The following is a 16,536-nucleotide window of genomic DNA, read 5'->3' on the forward strand; positions in this document are numbered from 1 at the left end:
TTTGACTCTCAGTTACAATATACAATATTATCACTCATCGTGATAAAAAAAGTACTTACAATACTTACAATAAGTGACTTTATTATCGTGATAATCGTGAATGAAGAAAAACATTAACATTGCATGTGAGTGACTTAGAAATCCAGTCGAACTCACCGACATACATTTATTTGTATCTTTTTTAACGCACCATTCTCGATTCATGTGTCGATTATTGTATGTATTATCGTTTGGTCATTTGGAGAAATGTTGATTCAAAACCTGAAAATATTCACATTTAAGAAGCTGAAAAATTAATTGATTATCAGAATTGTTGATGATTCATTTAGTAATCAATTCATCGAGTAATTGTTTCAGCCATAAAAAATATGTAACCTATATGTGATGGAGTGGAGACGGAAGGCTACGTCATTGCAATAATATCGTGAATCACAATTATTTTGGTCAGGATCATCGTGTTGGGAAATTACAGTGCACATCACAATATACATTTTATCAATATTATATATACAACAAAGGTTCAATATAGAGATATTCATGCCCTGCACTATATTATGCCTTGTTAATATTTGATTGTTGTGAAAATGTCAGCTGGTGACAGATTAACAGCCTCGTGTAGTGTCTCCCCGAGCACGACGACACGGGCTTCAGCTTTCATCTCCATCAGAGGAGGCTCGTTATCACGTTGTGCATGAGGAGTGCAGATTTAATCTTGTTCATTTTTGTTCTTTGTGTGACTTACATGGCAGCCGTTCCTCACACGTGGAGCCGTGTTCTGTCGCCGAGCAGCAGAGATGACCTCCCGTCATGGGAGGGAGAAAATAGACTGTGTTGTGATCACTAATTCATAATGAAAATTGTCGCTTGTATGAAATACACACAGTCTCATCATCATCAAATTTCTTTTTGTTTAACAGGAAGATCATTGAGGTGAAGATAATCGATGATGAAGAGTATGAGAAAAACAAGAGTTTCATCATCGAGCTGGGGGAACCGGTTCTGTTGGAGATTGGACAGAAACACGGTGGGTCTGTCCGCCTGTAAACGTTTTTCACAGAGAATATGAAGAATTCAAGAGCCGGAACAGGAGTAAGGGGAGTGAGAGAATAGAGAGTCTTCAGCTTCGCTTCATCCTCCTACACACCTATCTCTTATAAACAGTTCATACCTGCATTGATTAACTGAGTCCTCTGATCTTAACTCTGATTAATGTAAGAAACATTCAACATTGAACCACGATGGACCTGATTTGAATTAGAAACAGCACCAGGTGATACAATAGCATCCATGTCACGTCATGTTGAAATGATTCATTCACTATTACAACGCCATGTATAAAAATTCTAATGCTGTGCTAGGTGTTAGCTTTAGCGATTTGCCTGCTACAAACAAAGCACAAAAGGAACAGATTGAACAAGGTGTGCAGTTTATTTCTGCTCGATCAACTATTTCTGTTGTCCTACCCTCTGAATCTAGTCCCCAAAAATCTGATAATCTATTTATCCAAACTGAGTAACTAAGCCCTCCAATGTTCTTGAGAGCGGACGAGGCTTTAAATTTAAATGTATACATGTAGTCCTTATATGAGGGACTAGATGAAGATTCATTTGTAGATTATTATGTACTTATTTAACACAGAATACAGAACCATTTATCACTTTAGTTTTTTTTAGATCTGTGAACAGCAGCGTTGGTTGGTCGGTCTGTCCTGAAATTCAGAGGATTGCTCACTATGCTACAGTAATCCTTCATTTTTACTGCTAATGCCACTCTGAGTTTCACACTCGGTTTTCAATGAAAATGTCTTATCTGTGATTTGACCTTCATTACCTCGGGGTAAATTGTAACAAATGTGCTTAATCAGGTCAACGTTTTTAATTAAAAAACTGTTTTATGAGAAAATCTCTGCAAAACCTCTGACACTCTTCTCTGCCTCCACTGGACTGACACGGTATTATTTTGTGTTCACCTGCCAACAACGTCTCACCTCAAGCCTGTGGACACCGTCTCGTCTCTTACCAGCGTGAACGATAGCGGTTGTGTATGATGGAGAGAACAGCTGCAGACTGGATCTTAAACCCTGGTCTCAATGGTGATGGACAAGTGTTTTATCGCTCTGCCACTTTTAATGCGCAGACTCACCCAGAGAATCTTCATGGTGATGTTAAGGTTCATACTTTTGATGTCAGACATGAAGAGCCAACAGCCTGGGGCATGTGTCATTACAGAGAAATATAATTAGTTTCATGACACTGTCACGGAGCTCGTGGACTGACAATTACTCACCATACACACACTCGGCAGCACACATACTGTACGATACTCTGTTTTTTCACTTACAGCTGGTCTGCACTGATAACCGCGGAATCAATTATGGGCTGTCACTGTGTGTGTAGAGGAAGCGAGACATTGGAGACTCATGTCATGGAACAGAATGAGAAAAGTCTTGATCTATATGTGTATTTATAATTACATGGGGCGCTTGATAGCTTGGATTTCCATGTGGCACATCGGTATTTGAATATTAGCATTGACGTCTTTAATAAGTGACTGCATGTATTTTAAGAGTTAATCCAAAAGTATTTATTTAGCAGTATGTTTGTACTTAAAACGTGTTTAAAAAGTTGGAAAAGGAAAATAGAAGTCAAGTTTCTGACACGTTCATCTCTGTGGTCAAATAGGTGACTCCAATGAAAACAAGCCTTTAGTGGGAGCTGAGGATGAAGAGGTGGCTAAAATGGGCTGTCCCAGTCTGGGTGAACACACACAAGTAGAAGTGGTCATAGAAGAATCCTACGAGTTTAAGGTAAGTGTGTTGCTGCACATGGACTAATATTTTTAACAGATCCTGCATAAACTGTTTCGAGCAAGGCTACATGTTGAAATTAAAAAGACTTCCCTGTGTAGCTACGCCTCCACAGCACAGGAACGCGCAACGGGCGCGGATTCGCGCTAATTTTCATTTTTGTGACAATGCATTCATTAATTGGTTAAAATTGAGCATTTAAAGCAACAAATGCTCCAGAAAATGATCTCCCACCCCACCTTTAATTTAGCCCTTTAGAAATTCCTTGGTATATGATCGTTGATCTGCAGTTGTATCAATGACAAAGATCAGTGGTTAAAATCACCTATGAAGTCACCCGACCTTGAAATGCAAATCATATCTAAAGTGATTTAAAGTGAACGTCTGCTGCCTCAGTTGACCGAGGGCATGAATGATTCATTGTTAGCGTGTGATGGAGTGATTCGTGAGATGCTTTTCATTTTGATGGGACACATGCAGAACATGTCATATCATCTTGTTCCAGTACACGACACGCCTCCTAGGAAGCAAAGATGGTGCTACAGACTATATGCAGCATAAGAGATTCAGCTCCGATTTGTTTTTGTTCATCTTTCTTCATGTCGAACATTGTGTTTTATTTAATTTTTTGATTTTGTTATCTCATTTGTTAATTAATCCATTGTGTCGTTTTGTGTGTGTGTGTGTGTGTGTGTGCAGAAAGCAGTGAATACACTATTTGGCAGAGCTGAAAAGGTTTTTCAATTTTTTCTCCTCAGTTTGCCATTTGCATGCAACGCTATTTCTTTCTGCTACTCAACAATGCATTTAATATTATGTATGAATTTCCCATTGTATAAATCCATTTTTTCTCCCCCCTATCGAAAGTGCTGATATGTATATTTTGTTAAGTTATTATAATGGTTGCTTGTGCGATGCCCCATAACTGCTGCAAGCTGTTTTGCATCAACATCTTTTATTACTCCTCTTCCTCGCTGCTTTTAACATAAAACCCAGTCTGCCTGAAGGCTTTCCCTAGATTTCACAGGGCGCATCAGTGGAACTTTCAATTTCGCTGCATAATAATAATTATAATGAGCAGATCCTATACCTTACAATCTTCGTGTTATTTAATGTGGACCTATTGAATATATATGTGGCTAATGGAAAGCCATGAAATCAGCATTTTCTCCTATCTGTGTGGCTGCAAGTAAATTAACAACTTAAAGGGTTATTTTTCCTCTTCTGTCTGTATCCACTTGCATGTTTTGTGCTTGTGTGTGTGTGTGTGTGTGTGTGTGTGTATGTGTGTGTAGAGTACGGTAGATAAGCTGATCAAGAAGACAAACCTGGCTTTGGTGGTGGGCAGCAGCAGCTGGAGGGAGCAGTTTGTCAATGCTGTGACAGTCAGTGCAGGTAAACCCCTCCTTTCTCTCTGTCTCCCTCTCTCTCTCCCTCACACACACACACACACACACACACACACACACAGTCCAGCAGGTCATACACATACAGGCATGATGCATTCCCCAGCCCTAACCTTAACCATCACAACTAAACACCTAACTCTAACCGTCTACCTAACTCTAACATAAACCCAATTCTAACCTGAAAACCAAGACTTAAGTGTTTTAAAGTTGTAAAGACTAATGTCTTCGCAAGGTCAACATGTCCTCACACGCATGAGTGTGACTTTGCTGTGTCACTCTTACATTAATCACTATCCGACTCTAGCTCTGTGTCAATTTCTTGCAGTAAATCCAATAAGTACATTTCCTGCTTCTTTAATCAGAGAGATATTACCTCATTGGGAGATGTTAAGTAATTCTTGCACATTTCCCTGTCTCACTTCACTTTTTTTGCCACCTTCTCCATCTCCATCTCCTCTCGCACGTAACAGGAGATGACGATGAAGAGGAGAGCGGCGAGGAGCGGCTGCCGTCGTGCTTCGACTACATCATGCACTTCCTCACTGTTTTCTGGAAGGTTCTGTTTGCCTTCGTCCCGCCCACTGAGTACTGGAACGGCTGGGCCTGCTTCATTGTGTCAATATCGCTCATTGGCGTCCTGACGGCAGTCACCGGCGATCTGGCGTCACACTTTGGCTGCACGATAGGGCTGAAGGACTCGGTGACGGCCGTGGTGTTTGTGGCGCTGGGAACATCAGTGCCAGGTGTGTGATTATAATAATACACGATGAATATGCATTAGGGTATGAATAAACAGTGTACTGGTTTGGATTTTAACAGGAAAAAACAAAGTCAGTACATTTCCTTATACACACAAACATTCCCTCTGTAATGTCTGATAGATTTACTTGACAAAGCCCACATTTATAGATGAAGGACAAGTAATGTTACATTATGTCTGGTCACAAAGAGCAGACAGAGGAATTATAACCACAAAAATCAACAGAAATGACATACTGCAGCTTTAAAGCAGAAGCAAACATGATTGACGTGAATTTGAAGGTCTTGATTATGCCAGTCGCCCTGAAAATCATGAATGTGAGACAGTGATATCCAAAGTCTAACTTCTTTTCCACAATGGAAAGTTTATGCACAACAGGCGCGAGTTTTTTCTTTCTTTGCACTAAAAGCGAACCGTAAAAGTAGGACGCGTGTTTTCTTCCCAGAAAAGTGAGTAAACGGATAAAAGGAGTGACTGATCTGCTCTCCATCTCATTCCAGAAGAAGCTGTCCTCAGGAAGCAGACTCCAGACCAAAACTGCATTTTAAATGCGAGGCTCCATCAGAGCCTTCAGCCCGAGCCCGTCTCTGAGTGACGCGACGCATCGTCCCAAGACTTTAATTCAATTCCGTTCCTCTTTCCGCTCGTCAGCTCTTTTATTGTTGCCCCTCTGTATGATTTATAGAAATGGCTGCGTTGCGACTCCTGCCAGTGATAACTTTGATGCCTTGCTGCAAGGTCTCTGGAAACTAGCAGCAGAATCAATTCCTTCAACAGCCATATTATATTGTGTGCTGGAATTGGAAGCCGTAAATTCAGATTCGATGTGAGTTATTAATTTGTTCTGTCCTGATACATGCAGACGTTACTTTGCTCTTACTTTTCTTTTACACACACACATTCACTGTTTCCTCCAACACCTTTTGGGGTTCTTTTTATCTGTTCTTCCCTCACACTCTTATATTCCACCTCACTTATCTTAAACGGTCATCCTGCTTCATTTATTATTCTGACTGGGTGCTACCTCACTACTGTCTCTCTCCCGCCCTGTTGTCCAGTTATTGTGTTTTCACTATTGTATCATCCATCATGCCCAGGTGTGTGTGGGTGAAAATGTGTTTGCTCTGCCAGGGTGATGCAAGTTTGTGTGTGACCAGTCCAGCGGGTCATTATAACGTCCCCTGGGAGCACACGCTCCCTCCCTCGTGTGATTGTGATTCTCTCAGAAGTTGTTCCGTTACATTTAAACTGCCTCCTCTCGTGATTGCCCGGGCTCTGATGTGCACTTGTGTCCGACCCACGCTCTCCGCACTCCTTCAGAATTCTAAAACCATTTTCTGCCGTTATCACATCAGAGACACACTCGACGATTATCAGGCCAAATTTGCAGATTCAGGAAATTGCAAGCAAATGCTACTCAGAGGTTCCCTTTGAAGGTCTTTAAAACATTGCTCGCTCTGAACTATTAAACGTGTCTCTCCGAAGTCTGAGGCATTTATATAGCATGTGTTGGTTCATAATCGTGTTGCTGCAGAGATGCATCTCCTCTGATTTAAATCGCACAGTAATTACCTCTAAAGATGAACATCACATTGCACAGTATTGTGTTGTGTAATTTCAATCTTTAATAGTTTCTTGACTGGAAGAGAGAGAGAGTGATAAACCTTGTGAGTGTAGGCTACAGAGTGTGAAGCTGTGGGTGTCTAAAGTTAGGTTTGATCATCTGTGTTGTATTTTCATAACAACAATCTCATATGCCAGCTTGTCGACGTGTATTTAATTTCTTCATTTCCCCCCCCTTGTGTGGTTTGATTGGTTTTTATGAATTTCTGCTAACCCTTGCTGACATGCTCAAATAAGAATTGACACCCATCTCACCAGCGCATCTAAAAATAGAAGTAAGCCAAGACAAGCACACAGTAACTGGCAGCTGTTTCCATGGCGTACTCTGCCAACTCACTTGTAGAGTCTCCGGTCCAGTTTCTCCTCACATGTCCAGCACCAAACTGTGTCTCACACACACACAAACACACACACCTACAGCATTGATTACTTCTGTTGTGTCAGCATAAAACTGCACATTCCAGGAAGAAGGATGAATCTTCCCGAAAACCACTCAGATCGATGTTTCGATTCAATTCAGCTTTATTTGTATAGTTGCCAAACATACATTAAACCCAACAGTGATAGAGATTAAAAACAAAAACTCTGACAGAACCAGACTCATTAAAGTGCGGCCGTCTGCCTCGACAGGTTGGGGGGAATTGAAACATAGGGAAGACATAGGAGAGCAAGGGAGAGAAAGTGAGACCTGGAGCAGATGTATAACATTTCTGAATCAGTTAAGGCGTGTTTATAGTACTACAGTGTCATTCATACAAGCAGCAGTAGAGATTGTTGATAAATGCATTTTTCATTGCATACACAGTGTATTTGTATGTCTGGCTAATTTTATACTGTATGTTACACTAAAAAAAAAGTATATAAAAGAGGAAGTTTATTAATGATTTCTGTCTTTTCTCTGTAGACACATTTGCCAGCAAAGTCGCGGCAATCCAGGACCAGTACGCCGACGCCTCCATCGGCAATGTCACAGGCTCCAATGCCGTCAACGTCTTCCTGGGTATCGGCGTGGCGTGGACCATCGCAGCCGTCGCCTGGCGCACCAGGGGCAAAACCTTCCGCGTGGACCCGGGCAACCTGGCCTTCTCCGTCACCCTGTTCACCATCCTGGCTATGGTGTGTGTGGTCACACTGCTGTACCGGCGGCGGGCCAATGTGGCCGGCGGCGAGCTGGGCGGGCCACGGACTTGCAAATTGCTAACGTCACTGATGTTCATCTCGCTGTGGCTGGTTTACATCCTGCTGGCTTCACTGGAGGCCTACTGCCATATACCACTGTTTTAAACGGAGAGGTGAGCGGAGGGAGAGAGACCCACTGCCAACATGAAGAGGACAGAAGGAGGAAACACGCACAGAGATGAGGAGAGGAGGGAAATATTTGGGAGCTTTTTTCCAGTGGAATCAGCAAATCTTCAAATTGACTTTGTACAAGCCCAAAATAGCCTTTTTTCTTTTTTGTTTGAGTTTTTGCCTCCTCAGCGTGTAACATCATGATAAACATGGAGGCCCTACCATCAACGTCTTGGATGCATCAACAGCTAAATTAAGACTGATTCACAGCATTAATGACAAATATTATTGCAATATGTTCCAGGATTCTCCCAAACAGCCAATCAGCCAGCGGAGCAAGGATGATAAGAGAAAAGAAGCTGGAGGCAACAAAACTAAAGACAAACATGGCTCTTTATAACATTAATGGAAAGACGACAGGAAGGAAGGACTCCCTCCTCAGTTCCTCTTGGATCTCCTGTCGTAACTGGATCCCAATGTCATGGGAACAGTGGATCCTCCCATCATACAGTTGAACGACTGCAGTGATTTATGACCTTCAACTTCCCTCTGTGCGCACACACACACACACACACACACACACACACACACACTTGGGGACCCTCAGTTGATCCTACAACAGAGGACGACTCACTTGTGGGCAAGATGAAACTGACATACTTATTTTCCTTTAATCATCCTCCTTTTAATAACACTGTGCTAAATGGATTATTCACACACACACACACACACACACACACACACACACACACACACATACTGTATAAACCCCTTCCCTACTCCCCTACGCACACTCCAAACTGTACACACTCCTCCCTCTTGCCGTCGTCTCATAGTTGTGATGATGAAACGCTGTAGTCACCACACCAGTGATCCAGTCTCGAGCCCCCATTCTTTCAACAGCGTTGTTATTCAAAAAAAATAACCCCCTTTTTTCTTAACTTTTCAATGGCGTCATGTGACCTGTTGATGTTGTTACCGTGCAATTGTACAAAAAAGAAGAAGATGAAAATAAGATATTTAAATACAGTATGTTGCGATAAGGATTAGGAGAAGAAAGTGTTCACAAGAAGACTGATGAGCGTCTGGAAAAAGTGGAATCAAAAACTTTGGAGAACCAACAAGGAAGCAGTCTACTTTTTGTCTTGTGTCAAACTAGCCATCTGTACTGTTTACAATCTTACGTTTTTCGTGAACTGCAGGGAAAACATGAACAAGCAGACGTCTATAAACTAAGACACGAGGAGGAGCGATGAGACAGAAGAGTCTCAGACTATGACGTTGATGTTGATGGTGAAGAATCCAACTCTGACCAGAACCAGTGTTTCTATCTGTACATGGTAGTATACGAAACTTTTAAAGATGTGTGTGCAAAAAAAAGAGAAAAAAAACCTCAACTGATATTTCATTTATGTTAAGTCTTTCTCTTTGTAAGGAAAAAACACGGCTCCGTCCTTCTCTGATACAAAGTTGAAGGAGATCATTTAAGGGAAACCAGCTGTGAGATGGTGAACATGAATCCAGAGATGACTCACACACACACACGGGAGAGACCACTGCTCAGCGCTGAAATATCACAACTGTACGTTACTTTGTAAAAACACACACACACACACACACACACACACACTGTCTCTGTTATCCAAAGACTGGTAGAGAACCATCAATTTTCAGTGTGCAGTTTGATCTTAGCGTTATTGAATAAGCTGCCACAAGCTGCCTCTGTAGCTCAAACAAAACAACTAATAAAAAGAGTCATAAATATGTTCAGACTTATGGCTAGATGTGCTTGACCATAGGTACTTTTTATAGGTGTGAGCCTTTATTCAAAGACGTGCTATTTATTTAGTTTCTGTGAAAGGTTTGTGCATTTAAACATGTGGATAACGCCGGTTTCTGAGCTGTCGCGGCTAACTACTTAGCAAGAGCTGCTAATGTTGCTAAAGCGCTGGCGATGAGATTGTCGTTGGTGTCCGTCAAAAACCATCAGTGGCGGACGGAGCCTCGTCTCTGTGTAGTGTATGAAGTAAACGTTCTGCCACGCACAATGCGAGCAATGCAGAATGGACCCACAATGCAGTTTGGCATCGATGGATCGACTCTCCATTCACCGCGTGTGTGAGTTCAGTGTAGAAGCGAGTACAGGCCGTCAAATCAGCTTCAATTCATTTATCGTCACGTGTGATGTGACATGAACTGCTTACGTGTCAAAGATTACATTTATATGATGTTTAGCGGTTGGACTGCAGCGGGACAGAAGGGGCAGCATGAGGCTTGTCGGCGCGTTGTAAACAAAAGCATGGAGGTGATTGTTCCTCACGACTGCCCACAGTGCTGATTGTGAAGGTGAATCCTCTCCAGAGGAAACGGTAATTTAGACTGAAAACAACAATTTACCTGCCCGTCATGTAACGTGTATCGTGTTAAATATGCAAAAACTACCCACTGATTTCAGCAGAGAGTAAACAAAGTGGTGTCTGTGCAGACACGCAGCTCAGGCGGGACCAGACTGAACAGACGGAACAGCAGCATCTTTTCAACAAGCTTGTGTGAGAGAAGAGTGTGTTTTGGAGAAAAGGGTAAAAACTGTCTGTATGCATGAACCTCCTCTTGATACATCAGCTTATTAGTTACTTACAGGCTTTTTTTTGGAAACGTGTCAACTACACTCTAATCTGAGACTGAGCCCTGATTTATTTAAGCTGAGTGAACTGTGTGCAGTGTACTGTAATGGATGCACACACACCACTCTTACACAAATACTGTTGTTCTGAAGGAATGAGCATATTTATTCAATTGAGTTCCAAGAGAACACAAATTGCAAAAATCTCAACAACCAGGGCTGAGATCTTGTTAAATTCCTCCTGCAGGTGGTTCTGGCCTCTCCTCCTTTTTCAGACAAACAACCACCAACATCTGAATGTTTTGGTAATATTTAGGAAATTGTCACTTAACTGAGAGGTTCAAGAAAGCCAAGAAAGTATCTTTAAAAGAAGAACAATAATACCCAGACCGTGATGCTGGTCTTTTCAGTGGCTCTAGCCTTGAATGCTGACATGTTTGGATCAATATCCTCCAATAAACCTCCTGTAGTCACGTTGTTTCTGTCGTGCACAGCAGACTGAAGTTGACGTGACACAGGTCATGAGCCTGTTGCCAGTTTTGACTTGACACACACGTGTTGGCATGGTGACCGGCCCAGTCTTCTTTCTAATTCCTTTTCTTTTTTCCTCAATGACTTCACCGTCTGTGGAACGGCTGCCAGTGTAAGAATGAGAGGGCGGGACAGTGGCGCTGCGGGAACACAAGAATGCTGCGACTGATTTAGAAATGTCGGCTTTTAAAAAGGTTGATAAGCCTCTTTTGCTGGAGGACAGCTGTGTGTGTGTGTGTGTGTGTGTGTGTGTGCGTGCGTGTGCGTGTGTGCGTGCATGTGTGTACATGTTAATGCACGCGTTCTAAGTGAGTGTTGAAATGCAACCATATTTTTAGTCTCTTGCTTGTTGCTTAGTGACCATCTCTCTGCAAGCCGTTGTCTTCTTAGCTGGTGTGTGTGAGGCACTTTGTTCCTGTGTGTGTGTGTGTGTGTGTGTGTCTTTATCCTCTAATGGGTCTCACTGTGTCTACTTGCCCTTTTCCTTCAGGAAATGCATCATAGTTTTTTTCTCTCTCTCTCTGAGGGTGATTTTAACATATGTTCATGTTTTCTTCCCTTGTTTGCATGTGTGTTCATTGTGTACACACCTGCATGTGTATTTGTGTGTGTGTGTGATTGTGTTGTAATCTCCTTATGAGGCTTCACCCCGCGTGTCCCTGGCTGAGTCCCATATGCTAGATGAATGAATTAGAATGCCAAAATGTCCGGAAATTTGATTCCCGCACGTGTGTGTGTTCTTGTATTTGTTTCTTTGTGAGGACCAAAAATGGTATAAACCATACGTAGTGAGGACATTTTGGCTGGTCCTCTTATCTTTTAAAGGGCTTTTATGGGGGTCAAGACCTGGTTTTAGGGTTAGGGGTAAGGGATTGCATTATGTCTATGAGTGTCCTCACTAGTGCAGTCTTGTATAAAGTACCTTAAAGGGACACTTGAGTAAAAGTACAAGTATCTTGAACATGAGAAGTAAAAGTCTTAAATTACATGACATTTACTGCACTTGAGTAACAAAAGTCATTTTCTGATATAAAATGTACTTAAGTTTTAGAAGTAAAAGTCTTAAAGTGAGAAATAAGGATGGAGCCATTGTAGCTCAGTGGTCGAGCGAGTTGTGGGTTCAGTTTCCGGCTCTGCTAGTCTCGGTTCTGCGTGTCCTTGAGCGATCGCAGTTACGTCTTCACTCACTATTTAAACGTTAATGGTCCGTTCTCCGGATGAAGTCGTCACTTAAACTTTTACTCCGCTGAATTCTAGGGATTCGCAGTCCGTCTAACTCTAACTGTCCAAGATGAAAACACAACTCCTATCTGAAGTGAAGGTTATGAAAGTAAAGACAGGCGTGTCCAGAAATTCACCATGAAAAAGTATGTATTTAATGCATATTAATGATATTCATGTGAAGCTTTTATGTCATGTTTACTATGTGTATCTACATCCTATGAAAATTGTGAGCTGATCGTACACTCACTGGCCGCTTTATTAGGTACACGGGTCACAAAGGTCATTTTAAATCTCTTTGAACTCCGGTCGGTGACCAATGTCAATCAGATAATCTGCAGTTGAACAGGTGTGCCTAATAAAGTGGCTGATGGATATATTCTATATATATATATATATATATATGTAGGAGTGTGTGTGGAGAGACTGCCATATACACAACATTTACTCATCCACTGTTTAGTGAACACACACACACACACTTGCGTACACTCACTGACATCATGCACGTCGTGAACAGCCCAGTGAAGTTGATTCTCAGACGTTTGTGTGAGTCTATGACTCTTGAGTGAGTGCGACAGCATTCTTAAAAGCGACACACTTTTACATGATCCTTGTTATCGTACGCACATTTCAAGTGTGCGATCACGTGGTCGACACCAGTGGTGTTTCCATTTCAAACAAAAATAATCCCGTCGTTTTATGAGCTGGTCTGAAGCTCGTCAGGTTTGTTTAAAAAAGCGGCTGCTGCTGCTCCTGTTTGTAAATTCTCCCACTCAAATTCTATTCACAACATTCTTTTTTTCTTCTTTTTTTCCAATGTGACTGATTTTATTATCGTTCCTCTCGGATTATTTAACAACTTAATTGTGATCGTGTATAATTTGCCTGTATTTATCCACATAATTAATTTAATGTTTTCCTTTAGTATTTAACGACGAGATTCTCGAGCAGAGCACGGTGTCGTCACTGCGCTTCTGTGCTTTGGTAAATGTTGACATTGATGTAAAATATAGTAAATAATGATGAACAAATTCAGTTTGACGGCCCAGAACACCGTGGTGACCAGACTCTTTAGATTTACCTTTATGTTTGAGCCACTCTAAATGTATGTTGTTTTGACTTTATTTACTTCTAATGCAGTCCTATTTATGATTTCACAAAGTGCTTTTGATATAAACACTTGGTATTATTATGTTTCTTTTTATTATATTATTGACGTATTTGTCTTTATTGTTTTGTGTTTTCCTCAGAGAGTGGAACAACTGTGTGTGTGTGTGTGTGTGTGCGTGTGCGTGTGCGTGAGGACGTGCATTTCTTCATATCATTCCGTCATATCATGAGTGTGTCGATGCATGAATTTAGACTCATTCTGAATACAATGTTGGTGTTGGAAATGTCGTAGTTAAAGAGTAAAGAGTATTTTTAAAATGCTGAAAATGACTTGACTGGAAAAGATGTTCTATATGTTTACAAAGACCAAACTTTTTTTTCTCAAAGATTAAATAAAACTTCACTGGCAAATGCTCAGAAGAGTCTCTCTATCCTTTTTTTTCTGTTTTCTGTTTTCACTCAAGTTTGATGAAGTACAATCAGGTGACTTCAGACTATGTCACATGGTTTATAGTCATTTTAATTATCTGAAAGGATTTTTTGAGTTTTATCTCTTTATCTCGATGAAGAGCTGCTGACCTGAACCGATGGAGAGAACACTGTGTGAGGATCATTTCAAATCTACCAGCACGTACTCTGTGGAGGAGGCAGAGCCAGAGGTACCACAGGGACACGGATGAGATGACCTGCTTGAGCTTAAGTTTCGCTCAGTCAGATTAGAAAAATACGTTGTTTTTTGGGGGGGTCACATGATGTTACATGTCTTGCTTCTTCAGCAGGACGTCAGACAGCGGGGGTCTGCAGTGTCTCTGAACAGTGACCACCAGCACTGGAAAGGTTCAAAGCCCAGTGTGAAGCCGTACAGGGAGGAGGTGCAGCTGTACGCCAAGACATTCTGCCTGGGAAGGGCCCTCATGTACCCCCATGAGAGTTGACTGGAGTGGCTGAGGAGAGGAATGTGTCTGGGCTTCCCTGCCGAGTGTGCTGTAACCAGGATGAGTGGATGAAGAAGACACAAGCCTGAAGTATTTTTAATGCAACGCAAGATCAGTGGTTCTCCAACCTTTTATACCAAGTACAACACACACACGAGCACATATTGAGCTCTCAAAGTCACACCATTGTCAACAACGTTACAATACAGTGGTGTAAATAGTCTTTTCACAGGAGGCAGATATTTATTCCTAATAGGATCATCTCATCATCCTCCTCTTCCTCACATTTACTTCACACACTGGTGGAGTGAAATTAGATTTGCTAGATGTAGCGAGAGATAAGGTGACTAATTATTATATTTAAATGATCGTTCTTTTCGCACTCCTCACGTAGCCTGGTGCAAACAGTCGAACGGTATTTCTGATTTCTCTCGCGTACCACTGGTGCTACACGTACCACAGTTTGAGAAACCCCCAGCAATAGATTTTAAAAACACATTTTTGAATTGCGTGCTGTGAGACGGAGCAGAATGAGGTCAAACTTTTGTTTTCCGCATTTCTTTTCACATAAATGACTCATGGGCGAACAAAATAGCTGCAGAGTAATTAGCCAGCTCTTCAGTATTCACTACTTTGTGACACGGCAACACATTTATAACACTGACCACAGGGTAAACAGGGAATTATTCTCACACACCTGTAACCACACACACACACACACACACACACACCACTGTGTTGTGTTGCTCTGTTAAACAGCTCCACTGTGATTCCCTAATTTGCTGTGAGGCAGTTTGGAAAGAGTGAGTGTGTTTGGTAACTGTGAGGATTCAAAACAAACAAACTTTGACTTGAAGGTCTGGAACAGTTTGTGTTGTGCCTCTCTTTTACCCTGTCGCACTTCTTCCCTTTCTCTCGTTCATCCCTGTCAGTTCTGAACAACACATTGGCAGCTGTTATTCCTACGGCAACCCCGCAGTAACCACAACAGTAGGACACGTCTCCGTCCTCCACTGGAGAAGAACGAGACGGAGACATGCATAAACACAGACGTCCTGAGGGAGATAGTGGAGTGGAGGATGAGAAAAACGCACGCAGATAGACACAGAGAAGGAGGACAGACAGTAAAGGATGGAGGGGGGGGGGATCAAGACACGATAAAGGACGACGAAGACGACGCAGACTCATCCGATGGGATGAGGAAAAAGACAGGAATTGACACGCTACACTGATCACCTCACCTCTCCTGGGTCCACATTTGCCTTCATGAATAAACTGAGTTTGACACTTTTTAGCTGGCTAATTGGTGAACTTATTATTCAGCAGACAATGTTTTGGATGCATTCATTTGAAATGACGACATTTCTGATGCTTTACCTTATACTGTGTCATTTTTCCCCCTGAACTTTTTGGGTGCCTTACTATGATATTTTTCCACTATAACATTTTCATGATATTATAATAGTTTTAGGGCCCGAGCGCTCACACAGTGGTGCAAGGACCTATTGGAAAATTGCAAGTTCCGTAAATGAACAAACTCCTCTGAGCACGATAATCGTACAAACATGAAAATACACATCAAAACTGACACTGTTGTGGATATAAGATTGTTCAAACAATATTCGGAATTAAATTAGCTTAAATAATGAAGGTAATGTTTCAAATAAGTATTAAATGAAAAACACATGAAGGTGACTTGTTTCAGTATTCAGGTGAACAGGAATGAAAAACCAAGTGATGACTTCCATGAAGAGTAAAAAGACACATTGGACAATGGCAACATACTTTTTCTGCAACTGAAATGTTTGCAGACAAGGGGACAAAGAGAAGGACAGAGGCCATATCCAGGTTAATTTTTTGTCCAAAATCACCCAAAAACATCATAGTATAGCATGTCATCCAAAATGACACCAAAACATCATAGTGGTTCAAAAACTTTTCACAGTCCTGCACCCCTTCAGACATTTGACCTCCAAGCATGTAACCCCAATTCCTGCACACTTAAAAAAACTTGTGTTTATCTTCGCAGACTCTCAACATCACTTTGTGTACCCCTGGGGGTACAATTACCCTAGTTTGGGAATCACTTGTATGTCTTCCAAAATCACTCACTTTTTTCATCACATTTTGGACGACATACTATACTATGACTTTTTTAAGTGATTTTGGACGACATACTATACTATGACATTTTTGAGTGATTTTAGACGACATACTATACTATG

The 16,536-nt window shown here is 41.6% G+C and overlaps 1 protein-coding gene across 4 annotated transcripts in view; it reads left to right on the forward strand.

Moving 5' to 3' along the window:
• LOC122767277 (sodium/calcium exchanger 1-like) overlaps positions 1 to 8,533 on the forward strand; it is a 74,240-nt gene extending 65,707 nt beyond the window's left edge. For 3 of the 4 annotated variants that reach the window (XM_044022714.1, XM_044022717.1, XM_044022716.1), the window contains exons 12-17: positions 918 to 1,024; positions 2,682 to 2,806; positions 3,506 to 3,541; positions 4,102 to 4,201; positions 4,686 to 4,958; positions 7,503 to 8,533. In XM_044022714.1, coding sequence (XP_043878649.1) covers positions 918 to 1,024; positions 2,682 to 2,806; positions 3,506 to 3,541; positions 4,102 to 4,201; positions 4,686 to 4,958; positions 7,503 to 7,882 — 1,021 coding nt within the window. In that variant the 3' untranslated portion in view covers positions 7,883 to 8,533. The remainder of the gene's footprint in view (positions 1 to 917; positions 1,025 to 2,681; positions 2,807 to 3,505; positions 3,542 to 4,101; positions 4,202 to 4,685; positions 4,959 to 7,502) is intronic. The other variant, XM_044022715.1, reaches the window with a different exon arrangement.
• Positions 8,534 to 16,536: the final 8,003 nt, after the last annotated feature.

Source organism: Solea senegalensis, linkage group LG3 (assembly GCF_019176455.1).
Source record: "Solea senegalensis isolate Sse05_10M linkage group LG3, IFAPA_SoseM_1, whole genome shotgun sequence".
Classification (NCBI taxonomy): Eukaryota; Metazoa; Chordata; class Actinopteri; order Pleuronectiformes; family Soleidae; genus Solea; species Solea senegalensis.